This window comes from Euprymna scolopes, chromosome 6 (assembly GCF_053919585.1).
Source record: "Euprymna scolopes isolate OS-2025 chromosome 6, ASM5391958v1, whole genome shotgun sequence".
Taxonomy (NCBI): Eukaryota; Metazoa; Mollusca; class Cephalopoda; order Sepiida; family Sepiolidae; genus Euprymna; species Euprymna scolopes.
Genome location: NC_136487.1, coordinates 124,057,399 through 124,075,954, shown reverse-complemented (window position 1 = coordinate 124,075,954; position 18,556 = coordinate 124,057,399). Strand labels below are relative to the sequence as shown.

Below are 18,556 nucleotides of genomic sequence, written 5' to 3'. Positions count from 1 at the left end.
TAAAATATCTGAAATAGATAAAAAAAATATATTAATTAATGATAAAATGACAGATTTTTAATCCATCAGTGACTTTTTGGACACCCTGTATAGTAGTATGGGCCAAAACAATTGTTTGCTCCAATGATCAATAAAATAATTTTTTATGAGCATAATGAGTTTTTTTTGTAAAGAAAACAGTGGATAAAATTCAAAGTATATGTAGCTCTAATCATGCATTATTGAGTTATGTCGGGTGACAAAAATACAAAAAAAAACTGAAAAAAAAAAAGAAGGAAATTTCAAAAAGCAGCTGAAAACATGCATGTAAAGTTAGACATCAGAAAAACAAACTGGTGCAATTGCTGAAGAAACATTTCCAGTTCAAATTCATGGATACTAGAATTAATGTCACAGGATGGATTGTTTTACATGAAGCATTTGAAAATGTTTTTTCCTCTGCTTTCTGTTCATTTGGTTCTGGCACCCGAAGATGTTTCAATGTAGAATCGAAAATGCTTGTGATACATATGGAACATTTATTCATTTTTTTTATTTTGAAGAAAAAAAAAAAAGAAAAATTGAAAAAAATCATTTTATTTCCATTTATTTTTTTTAGGCAAATCCAAGCTACACTTCCTTTTTCAGGAGAACCCCCCCCCCCAATCATTCATTGTCTCATATTAATCTCTCATAGGAGGCATTAAATAAGCATTCTATCTGGCCTTTGGACTAGAATTATATCATTATTAGGGCTGTGGCAACAGTATATTCTTTACATTCTTTTGACTCTCGAGTATATATCCGAAACAGTTAGATTCGGCTAATCAAGTGAGAACCACATCAGTCTATATAAAAACATAAGATATTAACAGATATATACTCAAGAGTCAAAACAAAAGAATATTCTGTTGTCACAGCCCTAATTATTATATACAAGTTTTTGGCTGCTTTTTGAAATTCTCTTTTCACTAGTTTTTGTTTGTTTTGATCACATGAAGATGATTCTATGAAGAATCGAAAGTGCTAGTGATACATATGGATTTGTAGATGTTGGCAGATTATTAGAAAAAAAAATCCATGATCAAGTAAGGCAATTCTATTATATTCAACAATATTTGCTTATATAATTTACTTTTAAGTAAACAAATTACATTACCTCACGTTGCTGTTGTTTAGGTAAAAATATGACCTCATTTGGTTGACTTTCAATGCAGCCGGAAGTAGAAGTCATCCAAATGAGATGAAGTCATATTTTGACCGAAACAATAGCTCTGCTGTCGTGACATAATGTAACTTCTTGAAAAGTAAATAAAATATTAGGTTGACACAAAAGTTCTTGCGGAATTTTAAATTTTGATTTCAAATGATTTGTTTTCAAAAGTTTTTGTTATAATACTTTTTAATTTATATATTATTTTAAAGAGCGTGTTTTGCTCCATCTAACCATTTAAGATACAATCATTTTAAAGCAATTGTCTTTTCAGAATGTTGAATACAAGAGGGGAAAAAAAAAAGGCAAATTCGCACAATTTTTTTCTTTCAATTCAAGCTAAGCCGAAAAGCTGCTGAAACAGCTTGTGATATCAACAAAGCATTTGGCTCGGGAACCACTACTAAATGCATAGTACAATGGTGGTTTAAGAAATTTCGTGGTGGCAACGAGAGCTTTGATGATGATGTTGAAAACGATCAATTAAGAGCCTTAGTCGAAGCTAATCCACATTGTTCGAGAACTTGCTCTTGAATTAGACATAATGTATACAACAATTTCCAACCACTCAAGAGAGATTGGAAATATACAAAAAAACTTGATAAATGGGTGCCTCACCAATGGAACAACCAAAAGAAATGGCGTTATGAAGTGTCATCTTCCCTTTTACGCAATAAGAACACTATTTCTTGACTGGGTTGCGACTTGCGATGAAAAGTGGGGTTTTTATGACAACCGGTGATGCTCAGCTCATTGGTTAGGTGCTGACGAAGCTCCAAGACACTTCTTGAAGCCAGTGTTACACCAGAAGAAGGTTATGCTGTCTTTTTGGTGGTCTGCAACTGGTCTCATCCATTAATTTTTTGAATGCAGGTGAGACCATTATCACACAAGTACTGTCAACAAATCGATGAAATACATCAGAAACTTTGACAACAACACTCAGCATTAGTCAACAGAAAAGGCTCAATTCTCCTCCATGACAATGTCCGACCACATATTGGTAAACCGACCCTGCAGAAGTTGAACTAATTGGACTATGAAACTCTTCCTTGTTTGCCATACTCTCCAGACCTCTGTCCTACAGACTACCACTTTTTCAAGTATCTCGACAACTTTCTACGTGAGAAATGCTTTAAAAAACTAAGCAATATCAAAATGCCTTTATCGACTTTATTGCCACCAGAACACAAGATTTTTACATTACTGGCATAAATACTTTTTTTTGCGTTCGCAAAAGTGTGTTGATTTTAATGGTGCTTATTTCGATCAAAAAATCTTTGTTTGAGCCAAGATATGTTCATTTGAATTTAAAAGTTAAAAAACCGAAAGAACTTTCTTGTCAACCTGATATCTTGATCTTTTTATTGAGCATTGTCGATAACCTTGTTATATTCATTGTTTTTTTTAATCATGGATACCTTATAACCCGGAACTGATATATATATATATATATATAGAATAAATGACAAAAAATTATATTCCAAAATTCATGATGTTGATCATCTTATAATTTATTCTTTTATTCCGAATAAATTATAAGATGGTCAACATCATGAATTTTGGAATATAGTTTCTGTCATTTATTCTCTATATTGCCCTGTAATTACATTGAGCTTCTTAAATAAGGTTTAATATATATAAGAAAACATTTCTACAGAAATATATATATTATACACTGACAGTTTCACTGTATCGCAGTGTTTCAGTACAGTTAGATTAGCATCCATATCAAACCAGAGATCAAGCCTTCAACCATCTAATTAATCAGTGGCTTTCATCACTGAGCCAGGGGAGAGGTGCTTGTAAATTATATATATATATATATATATGATGAAATAATTATTCTTACAAATTTTTTTTTTTTAGTATCAAATATTTTTTTGTATACAAAAGTTTCTAATTATTGTCTGTTTTTGTTATGGAATATATACATATATATGTATGTTTTAAATATGCAGATTGGCGAAAAGAATTTGTGATTCGCTTCCGTATTGTGTGGAGAAAAGGAAGTGCTACATGGAACTACGTATCACAATATTTATGGAGGTTGATTGAGATCCACATCTTCAAAGTGGTCGGCTTGACAGTGATGGTAGTGGCTGCAGAGGAGGTAAGTGTTTCAAATTTAAACCATAAAAGCAGTTAAATTGAAAACTTATTTTGTTTTGATAAAGAATTTTTTAAAAATTTGGTCCTTAGACAGCTAGTGTTACAAGTTATAATCTCAGTTACACATGTTAAAATCGCAGTTTCAAATAAATTAAGAGGGGAAAATTCTTGATATACCTACATATTAGGTAAAAATGGATATCTAAACCAAAAATTAGGAAAAATTATAGAGTAGAAGTTTAATTAAAAATAAGTTTTATCAAATTTTTTCAATCCAGATTAATGAGAGCAGAAATACCCATAAAGCAGGGGGAGATAATTCAGTGTTATTTAGCCAACTAATAATAAATGGTGGATTAGCAAAAACTGATTTTTATTTTTTTTATTAAATTTGTATTAATTTTTAAAATTTTTTGTTGAGGTTACTTAGTTTTTTACGTGATACATAAGTATATTAAAAAGTTTTTATGTCATTTTTATTTTTTTTTTTGGTTATAATTTTTTTTCTTATCTGGGAATGGGGCATTCTACCGGATGCCAAGCATTTACCCACTATTTCAATCATTTCAACCGAGAGATCTTTTTAAGATTCTAACCATTCTTTGAGTGCAATTGCTTGCATTTACTTTGCACTTTGTTCACCAAGTATATTCTTGGAATGCAATTTTAAATGTTAAATGAATCTGCTGTGCTGGTCCCAAATTTTACCAGATCTATTATGGTTTTTTATGCTCTAATATTCATAGAAAAGGCATGAACTCACAGTTCCCCACACAGTAAAATAGCAATCTGTGTTCAGTCAGTCTGTAATGAATATTTGCTTAAAGCGTTTAAATGCTCCCAAATGGCCTTTTCTTTTTTAAATTATCTTGTTCTAACCAGAGATTGGGTATCGTACAGGATGCTAGACATTCACCTGCTATCTCATGTATTCCAACTGAGAGATCTTTTTAAGATTCTAACTGCCCTTTAAAATGCAGTTGTCTTGTATCTGGTATAAAGCCTTATATCGAAGAAGTTTTCCTACATTAAAAAAAAAAGAATGCAACATATTTAGTAACATTTTTGTTGATTTTTTATTTATAATTATCATTGCTGTATTTTAAGTACTCAATATTTTGTCCATGTTATATTTCAGGTGTCAGCCATTAGTGCCGTCTACGTGATAATGTTGGCCTTCTTCCTGCCTCTACCGAAAGGACGTCTGTTGCTGTCCCACATTCTACAGATGTGGACAGCATTGGTTCTGTTAGCGAAAGCATCTTTCCAGATGTCAGTTGCAAGAATTGCTGATTGGCAATCAAACTGTACTGTAAGTTTCAACTTTATCCAATTATTGCCCATTCTTCACTCGCTTTAGATGGTGGTGACTTAATCGTAAAGTGATTCTTACTAACGCTAAAAAGCAGATAGCTCTAATTGTTACACTCTTTCCTTCTCCGCTTAATTGGACTTTGCTTTCCTCCTCACTCCCGAACGTAAGGAAGTTTTCACAGAAACGTGTTAACTGAAAATATTTTCCATGCATGAAAATTGTTCCAAACCCTGAAAAGTAACACATACATGTGAAAGTAGTAAGCTTCTTTTTTAGAACAGGACTTCAGAAAGTCTCCCCTCCCTCATGCTTTTTGGCTGGAAGAGATGGAAAGGACTTCTCCATCTTGTGCACACATTTCTACATGCTAACAATAGGCAGGCAAACAGAAGCAAATTGCTACTCAGTTATGCATGCATAAATAAGAACAAGTTAAACCAACACACACACACACGTGCCCACACACACACTATGCCGCGCAACCAAATACTCACATGCATATTCACACTATGAACATGTTTACTTACCTTGTGACTAACTCCACTTTCTTTACCAAACATGTGTTTGCATAAATGAACATTTTATTTGTCAAAATGTGTATCTTAACCAAATGAACTGTCAAATGACATTCCAGTAGATCCAACAATTATTCTATTTTTGACAATGTTGTGTTTTCTTCCAGCTCGGGTATGTGTCGATATCAGGTGCAACTACTTGTGTCAAATGACCTTTCAATACGCATGACTTGGATATTTAATAATATTTCTTAATCATGCATCTGTTATAAATTACTGGTGCGACATTATGTCCAGCAATAGTTAACTTGGTTTAAAATATTTTTCTGATAAATAATTGAATTATAAATTAATGGATAGGAATATCTTTTCTTTTTTTTAAAAACTTTTTTGTATCTACTTTTATTTTTTTATTTTTATTATTTTATTTTATTTTATTTTTTTTTTTGAAAAAAAATTTTTTTTTCATGCCAGAATATTTTTTATTATAATTATCTTATTTCCATAATTTTTAAAAAATTTGTTTTTCAGATCCAATCTGGAAATGACACGATTCCGGCTGCATATCCATTCAACCATACAATTGAGAATCATAGTTGGATTGGCCTGGATAAAGTGACATCAGCAAACTTACCAGATTATCTTAAGGTTTGTTATTTTTTACCTTTAAACACCAAAAAATAGACTTTTCCTGTATTTATTCAATCGACAGTTCTGTTATATGCTACCAGATACACAAGAATTGTTTCTTCCTATATTAAAAAGTAAAAAAAAAAACAACTTCTGTATCATATACAAAAATGTCATATTCCAAAAATCATGTAATTGACCAATTACTTTTATTTTTAACTAAGAGAATCAAATTTTATGAGTAAACGAGAAGGAACTGTCTCATTTCACCATTTTGAAGAAATAAAGGAAGATTACTCAACTATAATTCAAACTTGCAGGGTCAGTTTTATCTTTTGATTAATCACTTAAATTAGCTTTTGGAATGATTTCCTTTAAAAATTCATATGAAAAGAAAACTTGACTAATTTACCTAATTTTTGGAATATGATTAGATCAGATATGTACATCATTAAGGGTTTTCTGTATTTTTGTTTTTTAATATAAGGGGAATTTTTCACAAGCACTGAAAAATTTTATAAGCACTAAGCTTATTTACAAATAATTTCATTCCACTATAAAAGGTGTTTGTTTATTTTCCAAAGTTGAAAGAATAAAATACAGTTTAAATTTATTTAAAAGCAAAATTTGTTTGCTCTTTCTTTGACAGAATTATGTAGCCATTTTGATAGTGATTGCATTACAGTCAATCGTACGCTATCACCAAGAACAACATTACAATCATCCAAAGTACAAGAAGCCAAGTGTGGGAATCATCTTTACCCAAGTTAAGCGTGCAGATGCCGATACAGGAATAGTAGAATGCTTGAAGTATTTCGCTAATTATTTCTTCTACAAATTTGGTCTTGAGGTAAGTTCATTTGTGGAACTAGAATCCATTCTATTTTTTTTATTTCTTTTTTTAATTAAAAAATATTGATTAAAAAATTCTTTTGATTTAAAAAAATTTTTTTTTTTTTTTTTTTTTTTTTTTAAACTTTTCTCTTCATAATTTGGTCAGGCTTTTATGGTACTTCCATATGTAAAGCATTACAAGGAAGCAATGCTTGTCTCCAGCAGATTATTCAGACTGCAGCTCATCATTAGGCACAATGGTGAAGAGCTCTTTTGGGGAGCCTTATATCTGTAAAAAGCCTTATATCCGTATTTCCTTATTCTCGGGAGAAACAAGTAAAATCAATCTGGTGCTGTTGGCGTTTTGAAATGTCAACAGCACATCAGCAGGCCAGGTTGTTTATGCAATCAAGGTTAACAGTTGAAAAAGCTGGACCAATATGGCTGAAATCAGTTTTGCTAGAGGCATTAGCCTTAAAAAAAAAAATCTTAAAATTTTATTACAAAATATGTACTCTCTCTCTCATTTTGTAAGATTTGTTGATAAGTTGAAGCTCTAACTCTGTTAGATCAGTTTGAACTGGAACTTCGTTCCCAAGAAGTTGAAATCAGGATTCGGTTCTGAGCAGTTAGAATTCTAACCCCGTGGGTGGCAGTCACTAAAAGTGCGACTTGCCAGGGACAGTTGCAGGCCACGAGTTCTTAAAATATTAAAATAAAATAAAAGAATATCTTTTTATAAAAACATGTAGTTTGTTCAGGACTACAATGCCTACAAGGCTATAATTCCAACCCTTAAATCACAGCCTATATAATTAATTCTAAGGAGGAAATTAATTACAATAAAAACCCTGAGAGAACTCAAACATAAGACCCGTCCAGCAGACGTAATATTAATACCTTGATCTGAAGAGGATGTTTCATTTTACCCCATTTACTAAATGGGGAGCTAATTATTGTGCCAGGACATAAGTCATTCCATAAATATCCCCACGGTGCGGATTGACCCATTTACACTCCTCATGAAATAGCTGTTACAATCATATAGGCAGATAAAAATTTTATTGTATAGATAACCTGTGGCAGCTACCAATGTTCTCTTTTTTTATTCATTGTTGTTCCATCATATTCTGAGTTTAGTCATAGCAGTTATTGTAAAACCATTTGGAGTTTAATAATGCTTTCAGGATTTTTCTTTCTAGTATACATAATATATAAAGGAATAGCGACAGCTCTTATCAAATTCTACTAGTCTCTCTCTATCACACACAGTCCAGAAAAAAAGAAAGGTCTTTGTAGCACCACATTTGACCAGCATCTTCTACTGAACCTTGTACTTCACCAACATCTGAAGGAAGATGTGCCAAGCATTACCATCGCCATAGCATGTAAAAAAAAAATAAAATTAAAAAAAACTGTTTTCCTGTTGAAGGTTCTATCATGAATCGAAATATCAAATTTAGTTTTTACTAGCGGGGGGTACCCGGTGTTGCTCGGGTGTTTGTATGTGGTGTTTTTGGGTAAATAAAAAGAAAAATCGTTGTCCGGGTGTTTGTTTTAAAAGATAAACGAAGCCTTGACACGCATTTGAAAAATAATAAAGTGTGAAAAAAAAACATGCAATGTTTAACGGTAGGTGTCCGTTTTTGACGAGTTAATAACGTCAACTTTGAGTGCGGGACAGTGTTTTATTTACCGCGAGTCTGTTCGCTTCTTTTTTTATATGAAAAAGCTTAATGCACATGCGGCGATCGAAAATTGTTGAATATTTCTTTTCAAAGTCGGGCAAATTAAATAGACAGGCGGCCTCGGTTGTGAACTTGTAGATATTATCATTTAGGCGCGATATAAAAAGTTTTAAGTTGTGGGGTGACTGATTGCTTCTCGGAGAAAAGCCTTTCTTGGGCATACACGAAAACACACACACACACACAAACAAAAATTTTTGCTTTTATATTTATAGATTAATAAATATTTATTTATTGGAAGAGATTTTGCACTTGTTTGGTTTTTAAACCGTTAAATTTTTTAATTTTGTATTCCGTATCAACAGTGCTTATTATTAAGGCTGTGACAAGAGAATATTATCATTGTTTTGACTCTCGAGTATATATCTGACACAGTTAATCAATCGAGAACCACATCACTCTATCTAAAAACATAAAATATTAACTGATATATACTTGAGTCAAAATAATGAAAAGAATATTCTCTTGTATTCTGTAAAGACTTTTTATGTAAATTTTAAAAAATCTCAAGTCTTTCTAATGTGTTCATATTTAATTGCGTAAAAGAAATAAAATGTTTAACAGTTTGGTCACATCTTGGAAACCATTTTATAAGGTTAATTTAAAACTTTTGGAAAGCCAAATATTTTATTAAATTATCAAAATCATTTTTTTTTTTTTTTCTGAGACTTTTGGTAGAAGAAATCTTTTTCAAAGAAAACTATTTTCTTTTGCCTCTTCATTTTTCTGATATTAATCCCAAGGGGTAAGCTCTTCATGGTTATAAACAGTTGTTGTCAGTCTGAAGCGATATGTGCGTGACTGGTGCGAATTTAAAAAAAAAAAAAAAAAAAAAAATACAAAATTTTGAGGGTTTTTTTTGGTTTTGCTTTTTTTTTTTTTTTAGTTTGTAAAACAAAAAAAAAAGTAAAATTTTATCATAAATATTTTATTAGATGTTTTAAATAAATTGATGTTTTAAAAAATGTATTCCAATTTGATAAAATTCTAAATTAAAAAGCTATAAAAAATGATTTTCTTTATTCTTTTTATTGTAATTTTAGCTCTGTTACATCGTGACAGCCATTACGATCAGTGTTCGTGTTGATGCTTATTCGGTGCTCTATGCATTATTTCTGGGAGTATTGCTGTTATTGAATCGTCGGGGCAATGCCTACCTCTGGCCCATTTATGTCATTGTCCTTACGATTCTACTACCACTTCAATACATGTCTTCTCTTGGCTTCCCACTTGGACTTTGTCTACGTGAGTAATTTGTTTAGCAATTATCCTATTTACATTTCTTTGTTAATGTTAACTATTTTACTTCTTTTTTTTTTTTATTACTTGAGTCACCACTTATCAAGGCCTGGAGGCCACTCGATGTTAAGGGTTAATGAATGTAAGGTGGTAGTGTAGTAATTGTTAATGTTGTAAATTGGATAGAATTTGATTATTTATGAGGATGGCTCAACAAGAACTTGTTTACATTGAATTAGAAGGCTACCGTGTTGTATTCGACCAGGAAGCAGGACAGTGGAACAGTGTTCCACAGGCAGGCAGTTCTGTCTATTCATAGTATTTGGTTTCTTTGGACTACTGCTCTCAGCTTGAGCATTATTTTTATGTTTCAGTTGATGTAACCTCCAATCTTAAGATCTCTCTTGACAAATCTACAAATCTTTCTGTTGACTTTGTAAATCTGCATGGAATTTCGAATGGAGCATTTTATTTAATCCGCAGGGAAAGCATGCTTTTGTTCTGTCAACCATGACTGGATAGAAGTCCTAAGTAATTCACAGTTGTATTTTGAGTGTCACCCACACTGAGGATTGAACCTTTCAACCTCCAGAAGAGTAATTTACAACTGAATTTTTTATTCTTTATTAATAGATATTAAGTACTTTATCCACTATGCCATGGATCCTTGCAGGCGGTACTCAAAAATACAATTGCAAATTAGTTGAGACTTCTACCCAGTTATGACTGGTAGAATGAGAGCATGCTATCCCTGTGGATTAAATAAAAGGTTTTGTTTGAAATTTTCTTCAGTTTGACAGAAAAATTTCAGAGTTGAACAAGATACACCTGAAGATCATAGGTTACATTGAAAAATAACACTTAAAATGAGAACAGTAGCCTGAAGAATCCAAATGATATCAATAATTAATCCTCCTCTCAAAAGTTCAGAAACTTAATAGTTTAGTCTCATTCAAAAATTTTGTTAGGTGGTCTAGTAAACTAAAGTTAAATGGAATAAAAAACTTTTTTGCTTTTTCAGTTTTTATTCTGTTATGAAGAACGCTTTCCCCAAAATTCTTGCTTAAAAAAAGATCTCTTTTTTTGTGGCTTCAGAATGTCTGGTTTGATTACTAGAAATAGAAACTTTCAATAGAATGATTCTGAAATGATTTCAAAAATTGATTCAAATTCCAAACTCAATATTGCCACCTATAACCTTTGCCTGATCATTATCTTTTCACCCTCCCTCCTCCTTTCTTACAAATGTTCTTACATAGATCTTGGTTATATACCACTCCGACATAATCATTTCGACACACTGGCTCCCATTATATCATCAAAGTTAAGTAACGTTAAGTTTGGTCAGTACGGGATTGGTTACTATTTGGGAATACCAGGCACTGTATGTGGGAGGATGTTGACACTTTACTGCAAAATCTAACATCGTCATCTCCTCTGACTAGATATACATACAACTCCTGACCGCTTGTGAATGTAATATTCCCTAGAAATTTCCTCTTTCAGAGGAATCAAGTTTAATCCCCTTTGGGTGAATGCCACTTCATTTAGTTCTTCGTTTTTGGTCCCCTACCAAAGGAGCGATTGGACTTGGTAATTCACTCCGATCCGTTTGTTCACACTCATCTCAATAACCACGCCTTGGATTTTTAAAAAGATTTGCACAAACATTAGTCATGGTGATAGTAAATTTTTGCCAGAACGGATTTTCTAGAATAACTCTGATTGCCTCCCTCAGGGACATTATATGGGTAACATTGCCTCCAAATTGTTCATCTGTTCACATTTTTCTCAGTAACCATGCCTTGGATTTTTAAAAAAATTTGCACTAATGTTAGTCATGGTGAAAGTAAATTTTTAAGAGGTGAGCTTATGTATTCTTTGGCTTAAGAAACAAATCTGTCTCTTTTATAGAATTTAATCTTGTAAACATCTATTTTTCTCTTCCATTCAATTTTTTGGTCTAGGTTCAGTTTGGGTTCATTTGGCCAAAAGGAGAGTGGATCTGTAAATTCACCCTTGTCTGTTCGTCCGTTCGTCCGTTTGTCTGTCCGCACTTTTCTCAATAACTACACCTTGGAATTTTTTGAAATTTTGCACAAGCAATAAACATGATATGAGTAAAAAAGTAACAGAACGGATTTTCTGGGAAAACTCCCCACCCTCCTCCCCCCAACTGCCTTTCAGGTTACAATGGTTAAAATTGACACTTTTGTGCTTATTAAAAAAAATTTGATGCCTTGGATTTTTATAAAACTTTCTGAAAAGTTGTAACTAACTGATTTCTATATAATTTTGTTTGTCTATACTTCAAGATAACTCTTAGGCGTGCTCCAGGGGCTCTTTTAGGGCTAATAAAAACACTCCATTTTTTGGGACTATTTTACCATATTTATCCAAAATTTTCTGTATATCTATTTAGCAGTTTTGCATGGTGCTGAACTCAAATTTAGATATGTTAAGGCCTTGGGGACTTTTGGGGCTAAATGGGGAGGAGATGCAAATGCTGAACATAGTCATTTTTTTATGCATCGTTCACTGTGCACTCACGGTGGACAATGCATGCTTCACTTTTTTTTTGTCTAGATTCAGTTTGGGTTTATTTGGCCAAATCAATACAAGTGTTATTATCATAATATATTCCTTTCATTTAAAAAATTTTTTTTTATTAATATATCAGGCCAGTGCAAAACTTTTTGTCAATTTAAAATTTCTTCTTGAAAATGAAAAACTATTTTCGAAAACCTTTATTCATAACAATAACAGCCTTTGCTCTCTATAACCTTATTCCATTTGTCATATTAATTCAAGAAGCTTATAAATGCCGCACTTGTAAAATTCTTTAAGTTTTGATGTGTAATATGAATGTTAGTCAGGTTCAATCCCGTTTCGTGATTTTAAACCAAGTTTATTTAAATTGTTTTATGATCCTCAAAATGATAACCTAAGGGAGTGAGGTCAAGAGAATATGCAGATTTCCCAATCAAATTCTCCTAGATCTTTGGTCGATGGTGCTGTGTGAGGATGAGCATTATCATGGTGGAAGATTAACCTTTTTCTGCTGACTATAGAAGGTCATTTTCAGGTCAACATGGGTGAGAATATTACATGGGTGAGAATATTAATAAAATGAAAGAAAAAGTTATAAATTAATCATGGTGATATGTTTAGGTAATAACAATATGAATAAAATAAATTAAGAGATTAAAATGCCCCTTCTCCAAACCAGTAAAAACTTTTAAACAGACTAGATACTAGTAGATACCATGTTTGTTTAGTGTTTGGGTATTATATTATAATATTTCATGAATAGGATTTTATTCAGCCATTCAAAGCACTGGGAAAATAAGATTCTGCACTGGAGGGAGTATTTACCTATGGAAGGTTATATTGGGTGACATAAAATATCACAGAATGAAACACTGATGATCTGAGCTGAAAATGTATCCAATAAAAGAAGTCCTAGCAATTGATGAGGGTGGTAGTAGAATGTTTTTAGTAAGATAGTGTGTCCGTCTTTGCTGATGGTTGATTTCTCTCTGCCCATTGACACTCATACTTGCTGATTGATCAGTAGCTACTGGATTGATCGGGTGATGTGGGTGGGGGGGGAGGCATTGATATACAATAGAAAATAGTTTGCTATTTGTGACTGTGCTACAATTACAGATAAAAATCAGTTTTTCTATTTTGCTGATCTGCCATGAATAAAAGTGGAAATCCTGTAAAGCAAAGAGAGATAAGTCAATTTGTCATTTAACCAAGTAATAATGAATTGGCAAAGTATGGAAATGGATTTTTTTAATTAAAATTCTACTTGATAATTTTTCCTAATTTTTGATGAGGATATTTATTTTTGCATGATATGCAGGTATATCACAGAATTTTTACTTGGAATGCAATTTTCATATATGCTCAATGCTGTATAAGCACCCTAAAAAGTTTAAAAAAAAAAAAAAAAAAAAAAATGGTCACATGATTTTAATATTACATTTATCTTTGTATATCTGTCTTTCTGTTCCATTTTTTCTCTGAAACTAGTAGGCTGATCTCTATAAGGTACAAAATAATTATGGTATATGTTTGATATACATTTAGGGATTGATAGATTAGTATTTAGTGCAAAAATGAGCATAAATTAATTATTCAACAATCAATTTGCCATAAAGTGCTCATTTTAAGTCAACAGGCTATAACCCTTACCCTATTTTTAATGGTATAAAAAGTCTGCTGTAGAAATATTTGTATTATGAATGGCTCCATTTATCATTAGTAAATTTATTTCCCTTTTCTTTTCCAGATTATCCATGGAGTGATACCTTGAAATTGTCACTACAACAATGGCTTTTCTTACCAAGTTATACCTCTCCACCATCAGCTTATGTCCTCCTCGGTAAGAAAACCTTTTCATCAATCATGTCTAAAAAGTTTTAATAATTCATTTGTGCGATTTAGACGTGCTTCAAGATAAGAAATCAGAGAGGGACTGGGTCTATCTTCAGTTTAGAAATTTAATGAACATAGCATTAAAATGTTTATTGATACATGATCGTCGTGAAGAATTAATGATAATTTTTGTTTTTTCATTGAGCCTTGAAAATGAACAAAACGTTCATTAAAACCTAATAAGTATATATTATTCAATTTTAGATTCACATAAAAGTTTGGTTAAAAGTACAGTAATATATATATGAACTAGTTGGCCACCCAACATTGTCTGCTCGTAAAATATGTTTAAATTTGAATTCATGTAGATTTCATATTATTATAGAGCAAATTCTCTGTTGATTATTATATTGTACTCTCTCTCATATATATATATATATATATATATGAGAGAGAGATATATAATTATGCGATTTTCAGCTAAAAATGCATATGTATTCAAGCTCTGGAATTAATCGATTTACTCCTCCCAGGTCAACTGTTTTATTTCACTTTTAATCCCATGGCAGCTATTTTACTGACTAAAACCCAAATCAGTCTAAATAACCTATATATCAAATTTCAAGTTTCTAAATCAAATTATTCAGAGGAGTTTGGTAGGGATGTTTCACACATACACACACACACACACGCACAAATGTTATATATGTATAAACATTTCCATGTGCTAAAACGTTTCCATTCTAAATTCTACGCAATTATGTATAAACTATTCATGAATAAAATTCAGTGTAATAGTTAAATGAAACCAACTACCTAATAAGAAGCCATAAAAAATGAATAGTTGATTAATGCTCGTTTTTCAAGGAAATATGTAAATTATTTAACCTTCATGTAGTCTTTCACATATCCATGACTGAGTATATTATGAAGTTCATTTTAATAATTTTTAAATAGAGAAAGTAGGCTTTTAATATCAATGTCAGAGTAAGAAAAAAAAACTTATATGAAAGACAAAATTATAGAAAAAAAAAGAATTTAAGCAATGCATGCATTTTTTTCCATTTAACAATTTTACTTTGTCATTGTTAATATGCACATAATCTGGTGCTGCCAGATCAGGCTGTCTAAAGATACTGACGCCCTGATCTAAAATGCACTAAACATTGATGTTGTTTTTTTCCCTTTCTCTTTTCTAAACTCAATCATGTTCTGCAAAGTCAAAAACAAAAATTTACTTTCTACAAAATAATCCAACTAAATATCATGAATAAATATTTAAAGAACTTGAAGCATAAAACTTGCCAAAATCACCGGATTCAACATTAAATAATATGAAGAGTTGATATATTGTAAAAAAAAAAAACAAGAAAAAACAACCGAACAAAACTCCATGAATAAATATTCAAAGATATAAAGAACTTGAAGCGTAAAAACTTTTTCCAAAATTACTGCATTCAGCATTAAAAAATGGTTGATATGTCGTAAAACAAAAACAACCAATTGGCATAAACTTGCATGTGGCTACTTAAAGGTTTTCCCCTCCCGATTTCTTCCTTTCTAGCTGACTTCTTCCAATTGCTGTTTGCCTGTCTGCAATGGCGTGTCTTCTACCTAGAATCTCAAAGCTATGCAGAGGAATATGGTGGTGGCAGTAACAAAGATATTCTTTCAGAGGTTGAAAGCAATAATGAAATTCCTGTTCCAGATTTTACTACGACCGTCACGTAAGCACCATTTTTTTTTCTCTTTTTGCACAATCTTATTTCGTTTTATTCTATTTTTTTATTTATTATGTTAATTATAAACTTATTAAAATCACTTTTTTTTTCTTACAGTCTAATATGATATAGCTGTTTTTTATTCAAATTTATTAATGCTTTTAAGGCGTAATATCTTATTATAAATTTTCGTAGTGTGTGTGTGTGCGACGCAGTTTAACTCAGCCTACAGGCAACCCACCCAGGCAAGTTAGGTACCGAAATGAAGCTTATGACTCAGCGGATGTTTTAGTGATATTTATATCCATGTTTGGTGTATGGAAATTAAAAACAAAAAAAAATGCAAAAAAAAATAACGATTTACTAAACATTTTATTTACTGGATATTTTTTAAGTATTCACCAGAAGGTATTATCTCCCTTCGATTTTCTGTGTGTGTGTGTGTGTGTGTGTGTAATGCTGTTTATCTCAGCCTACAGGCAACCCACCCAGGCAAGTTAGGTACCAAAATGAAGCTTATGACCCAGCAGATGTTTTAGTGATATTTATATCCATGTTTGGTGTATGGAAATGCAAAAAATAACGTTTTATTTACTGGATATTTTTCCGGTACAAAGGCAAACTTGGGTCTTTGTGATTTGATAAAAAAAAAAATCAAGGCAATTTTCTTAATCCAATTCTATATTTTGGCTAGTTGGGGACTGTAGTTGGGGACTGTAGTTGGGGACTGTAGCAAGCTGCTATTTGATAAGTATTGGCTGGTTTCTGAGTTTTTGAGATGAGAATTAGTAATATGTATTATTTGGACTACTGTTCTTCAATGTTATTCGCACAACATTTCGTCCAATTCTTCAGGTGTATAATCTACACAGAATTTCAAACAATTTAATCCACACTCTTCTTTAGTCAGCTATAACTCAGAATTGTTTAAGACTTTTACGCGGACATGGCTAAAGGGACAAGAGCATACTACCCCCATGTTTTAAATTAAGGGTTCCATTCAAATTTCTGTTTTGATTCTTGAGTTTACAGAAAGATTGCCAAGTTTAACTAGATGCACCTGAATAAGGTCAGAGATTAATCAGATGAAACATTGTTAGAATACTATACCTGATGAGAACAGTGGTCTGAATCATGCAAATACAAAATATCAGTTGGGTTGCATATGTGTAGAGATATGATTTTGCAAGACTCAGTATTTACATCCTTCCTACTTCATGTATTATGTTGTATAAGGCCGGAAAATGAGGAAAGTAAGCTAGCACTTCAGGGTTGGAGCACACCGTCTTAAAATTGCCTGCCTGGCTTGTCCACACTGGGGGTACCTCAGTAAGTAATTAACTCTTTCCCAAAGAGAAAAGGCAAAACCTGTTAGAATGGAATTTCTATGACTACCCTTTATTATTTTATTTTTTTTTATAGAAAGGAGTCACTACTTTTCAAGGCCCGGGGGCCACTCGAGGATAACAGTTAATGAGTGTACAGTAGTCAATGAGACAATATTGAGTAATCGTTAGTAGTGGAAATTTGGTAAATTGGATTACTTAAGGGAATGGCTCATCAAGAACTTGTTTGCGTTAGACTCCAAGACAATCAACTTGTAGTCAGCTAGAAAGCAAGCAAACAGAACAGTTCCATAGGCGTGCAGTTCTAAGAAAGAAGTTTTGTTCATGGAATCTACGTTTAGGTTTAGGTAAAGAGTGAGGGAAATTATTGATAGTAATTTCAGCTAAATGAGTGTTTTTCATGAAAGCTTGGCGAAGAGGGGGACCATAGATTGAAACTCAGACAAGCACTTGTCATGAAAATAATGATAAAGCAGGAACAAGCTCGTAACATCTCTTCTGTGGGGAAAAAGGTTGCAGAGAAGAGAAAAGGGCATCCCCCCCCCCCACTAAGCTACAAAGTCTACTTTGAACGTTGTTAAGGCAGGATAAGATGCATCTACCTAGAAATAATACCACAAAGCTTACCAAAAATGACCCAGTCTCTGTCAAACTGATTGTCAAGCATTCATCCTTGACAAATATACATTGTATTATCAAGATTATTAACTCCTAACGATGTCAGGTTCAAATTACTGGTGATTCATGATTTCATTTAATATTTTAGGAATCTGTTTTTTCTATTGAATGTTAATTATACTTTGACCAAATTTTGTTTCAAACGTTTACAAATACACACAAGCAAAGAGATTAAAATAAAAGTATAAATCCCTTCAATGGTGAAATATTTTTTAAAAAATTACAGCTTTAATTTTTGTATCTTATTGATTAACCAGAAAAGTGATTTACTGATGTCACAGTTTTTTTCAGTGTTTTCAATTATTTGAGTTCCATGCAAAAACATTAAATCGATTCCTTACATAATTGAAACATGGGCATAAGTTGGTCAAGAGACTGCATACCTCTGCCTGACAGCATACAGATGAGCCAACATCTTATCTAGGTCTTACTACTTTATATCACATGAAGAATTCAAAATTTATGCCATGAAAATGTTAACTAAAAAAACTAATTTTTCATTTTGGTTTCTGTTATTGAAGAACATCAGATCCATAGAACAAATTTTGAAAAATCCGAAGTTGAAATTCTGTCGAGTTATTACCAAAAGTGTGGCTTTCACCTTTCTATGTCTTTGACTTGCGTATCCCAAAATTAAACAAGTTTTAAGTTAAACTAATATTTTAACCAAGTTTAGTGATGATTGGTTAACTGATGTGGATGCTAAGCTGTAAGCAAACATTGTGATAAACCAATAAACAAACTTGACTGAAAACAAAAACACCTTGGCAGAGGTAATCTGTTGAATGATTTTTTTGACGTGATCATTGAAATATTTTCTGTAATAACCAATGCCTTTCA

General features: G+C 32.0%; 1 protein-coding gene across 4 annotated transcripts in view; it reads left to right on the top strand.

Moving 5' to 3' along the window:
- The window catches only part of LOC145277924 (piezo-type mechanosensitive ion channel component 1-like), a 562,742-nt gene that overhangs the window by 346,376 nt on the left and 197,810 nt on the right, over window positions 1–18,556 (top strand). For all 4 annotated transcript variants that reach the window (XM_080129998.1, XM_080129997.1, XM_080129996.1 and 1 more), the window contains 7 exons: window positions 3,154–3,305; window positions 4,443–4,616; window positions 5,666–5,782; window positions 6,414–6,614; window positions 9,390–9,591; window positions 13,886–13,978; window positions 15,536–15,698. In XM_080129998.1, the coding sequence (XP_079986124.1) occupies window positions 3,154–3,305; window positions 4,443–4,616; window positions 5,666–5,782; window positions 6,414–6,614; window positions 9,390–9,591; window positions 13,886–13,978; window positions 15,536–15,698 (1,102 nt within the window). The remainder of the gene's footprint in view (window positions 1–3,153; window positions 3,306–4,442; window positions 4,617–5,665; window positions 5,783–6,413; window positions 6,615–9,389; window positions 9,592–13,885; window positions 13,979–15,535; window positions 15,699–18,556) is intronic.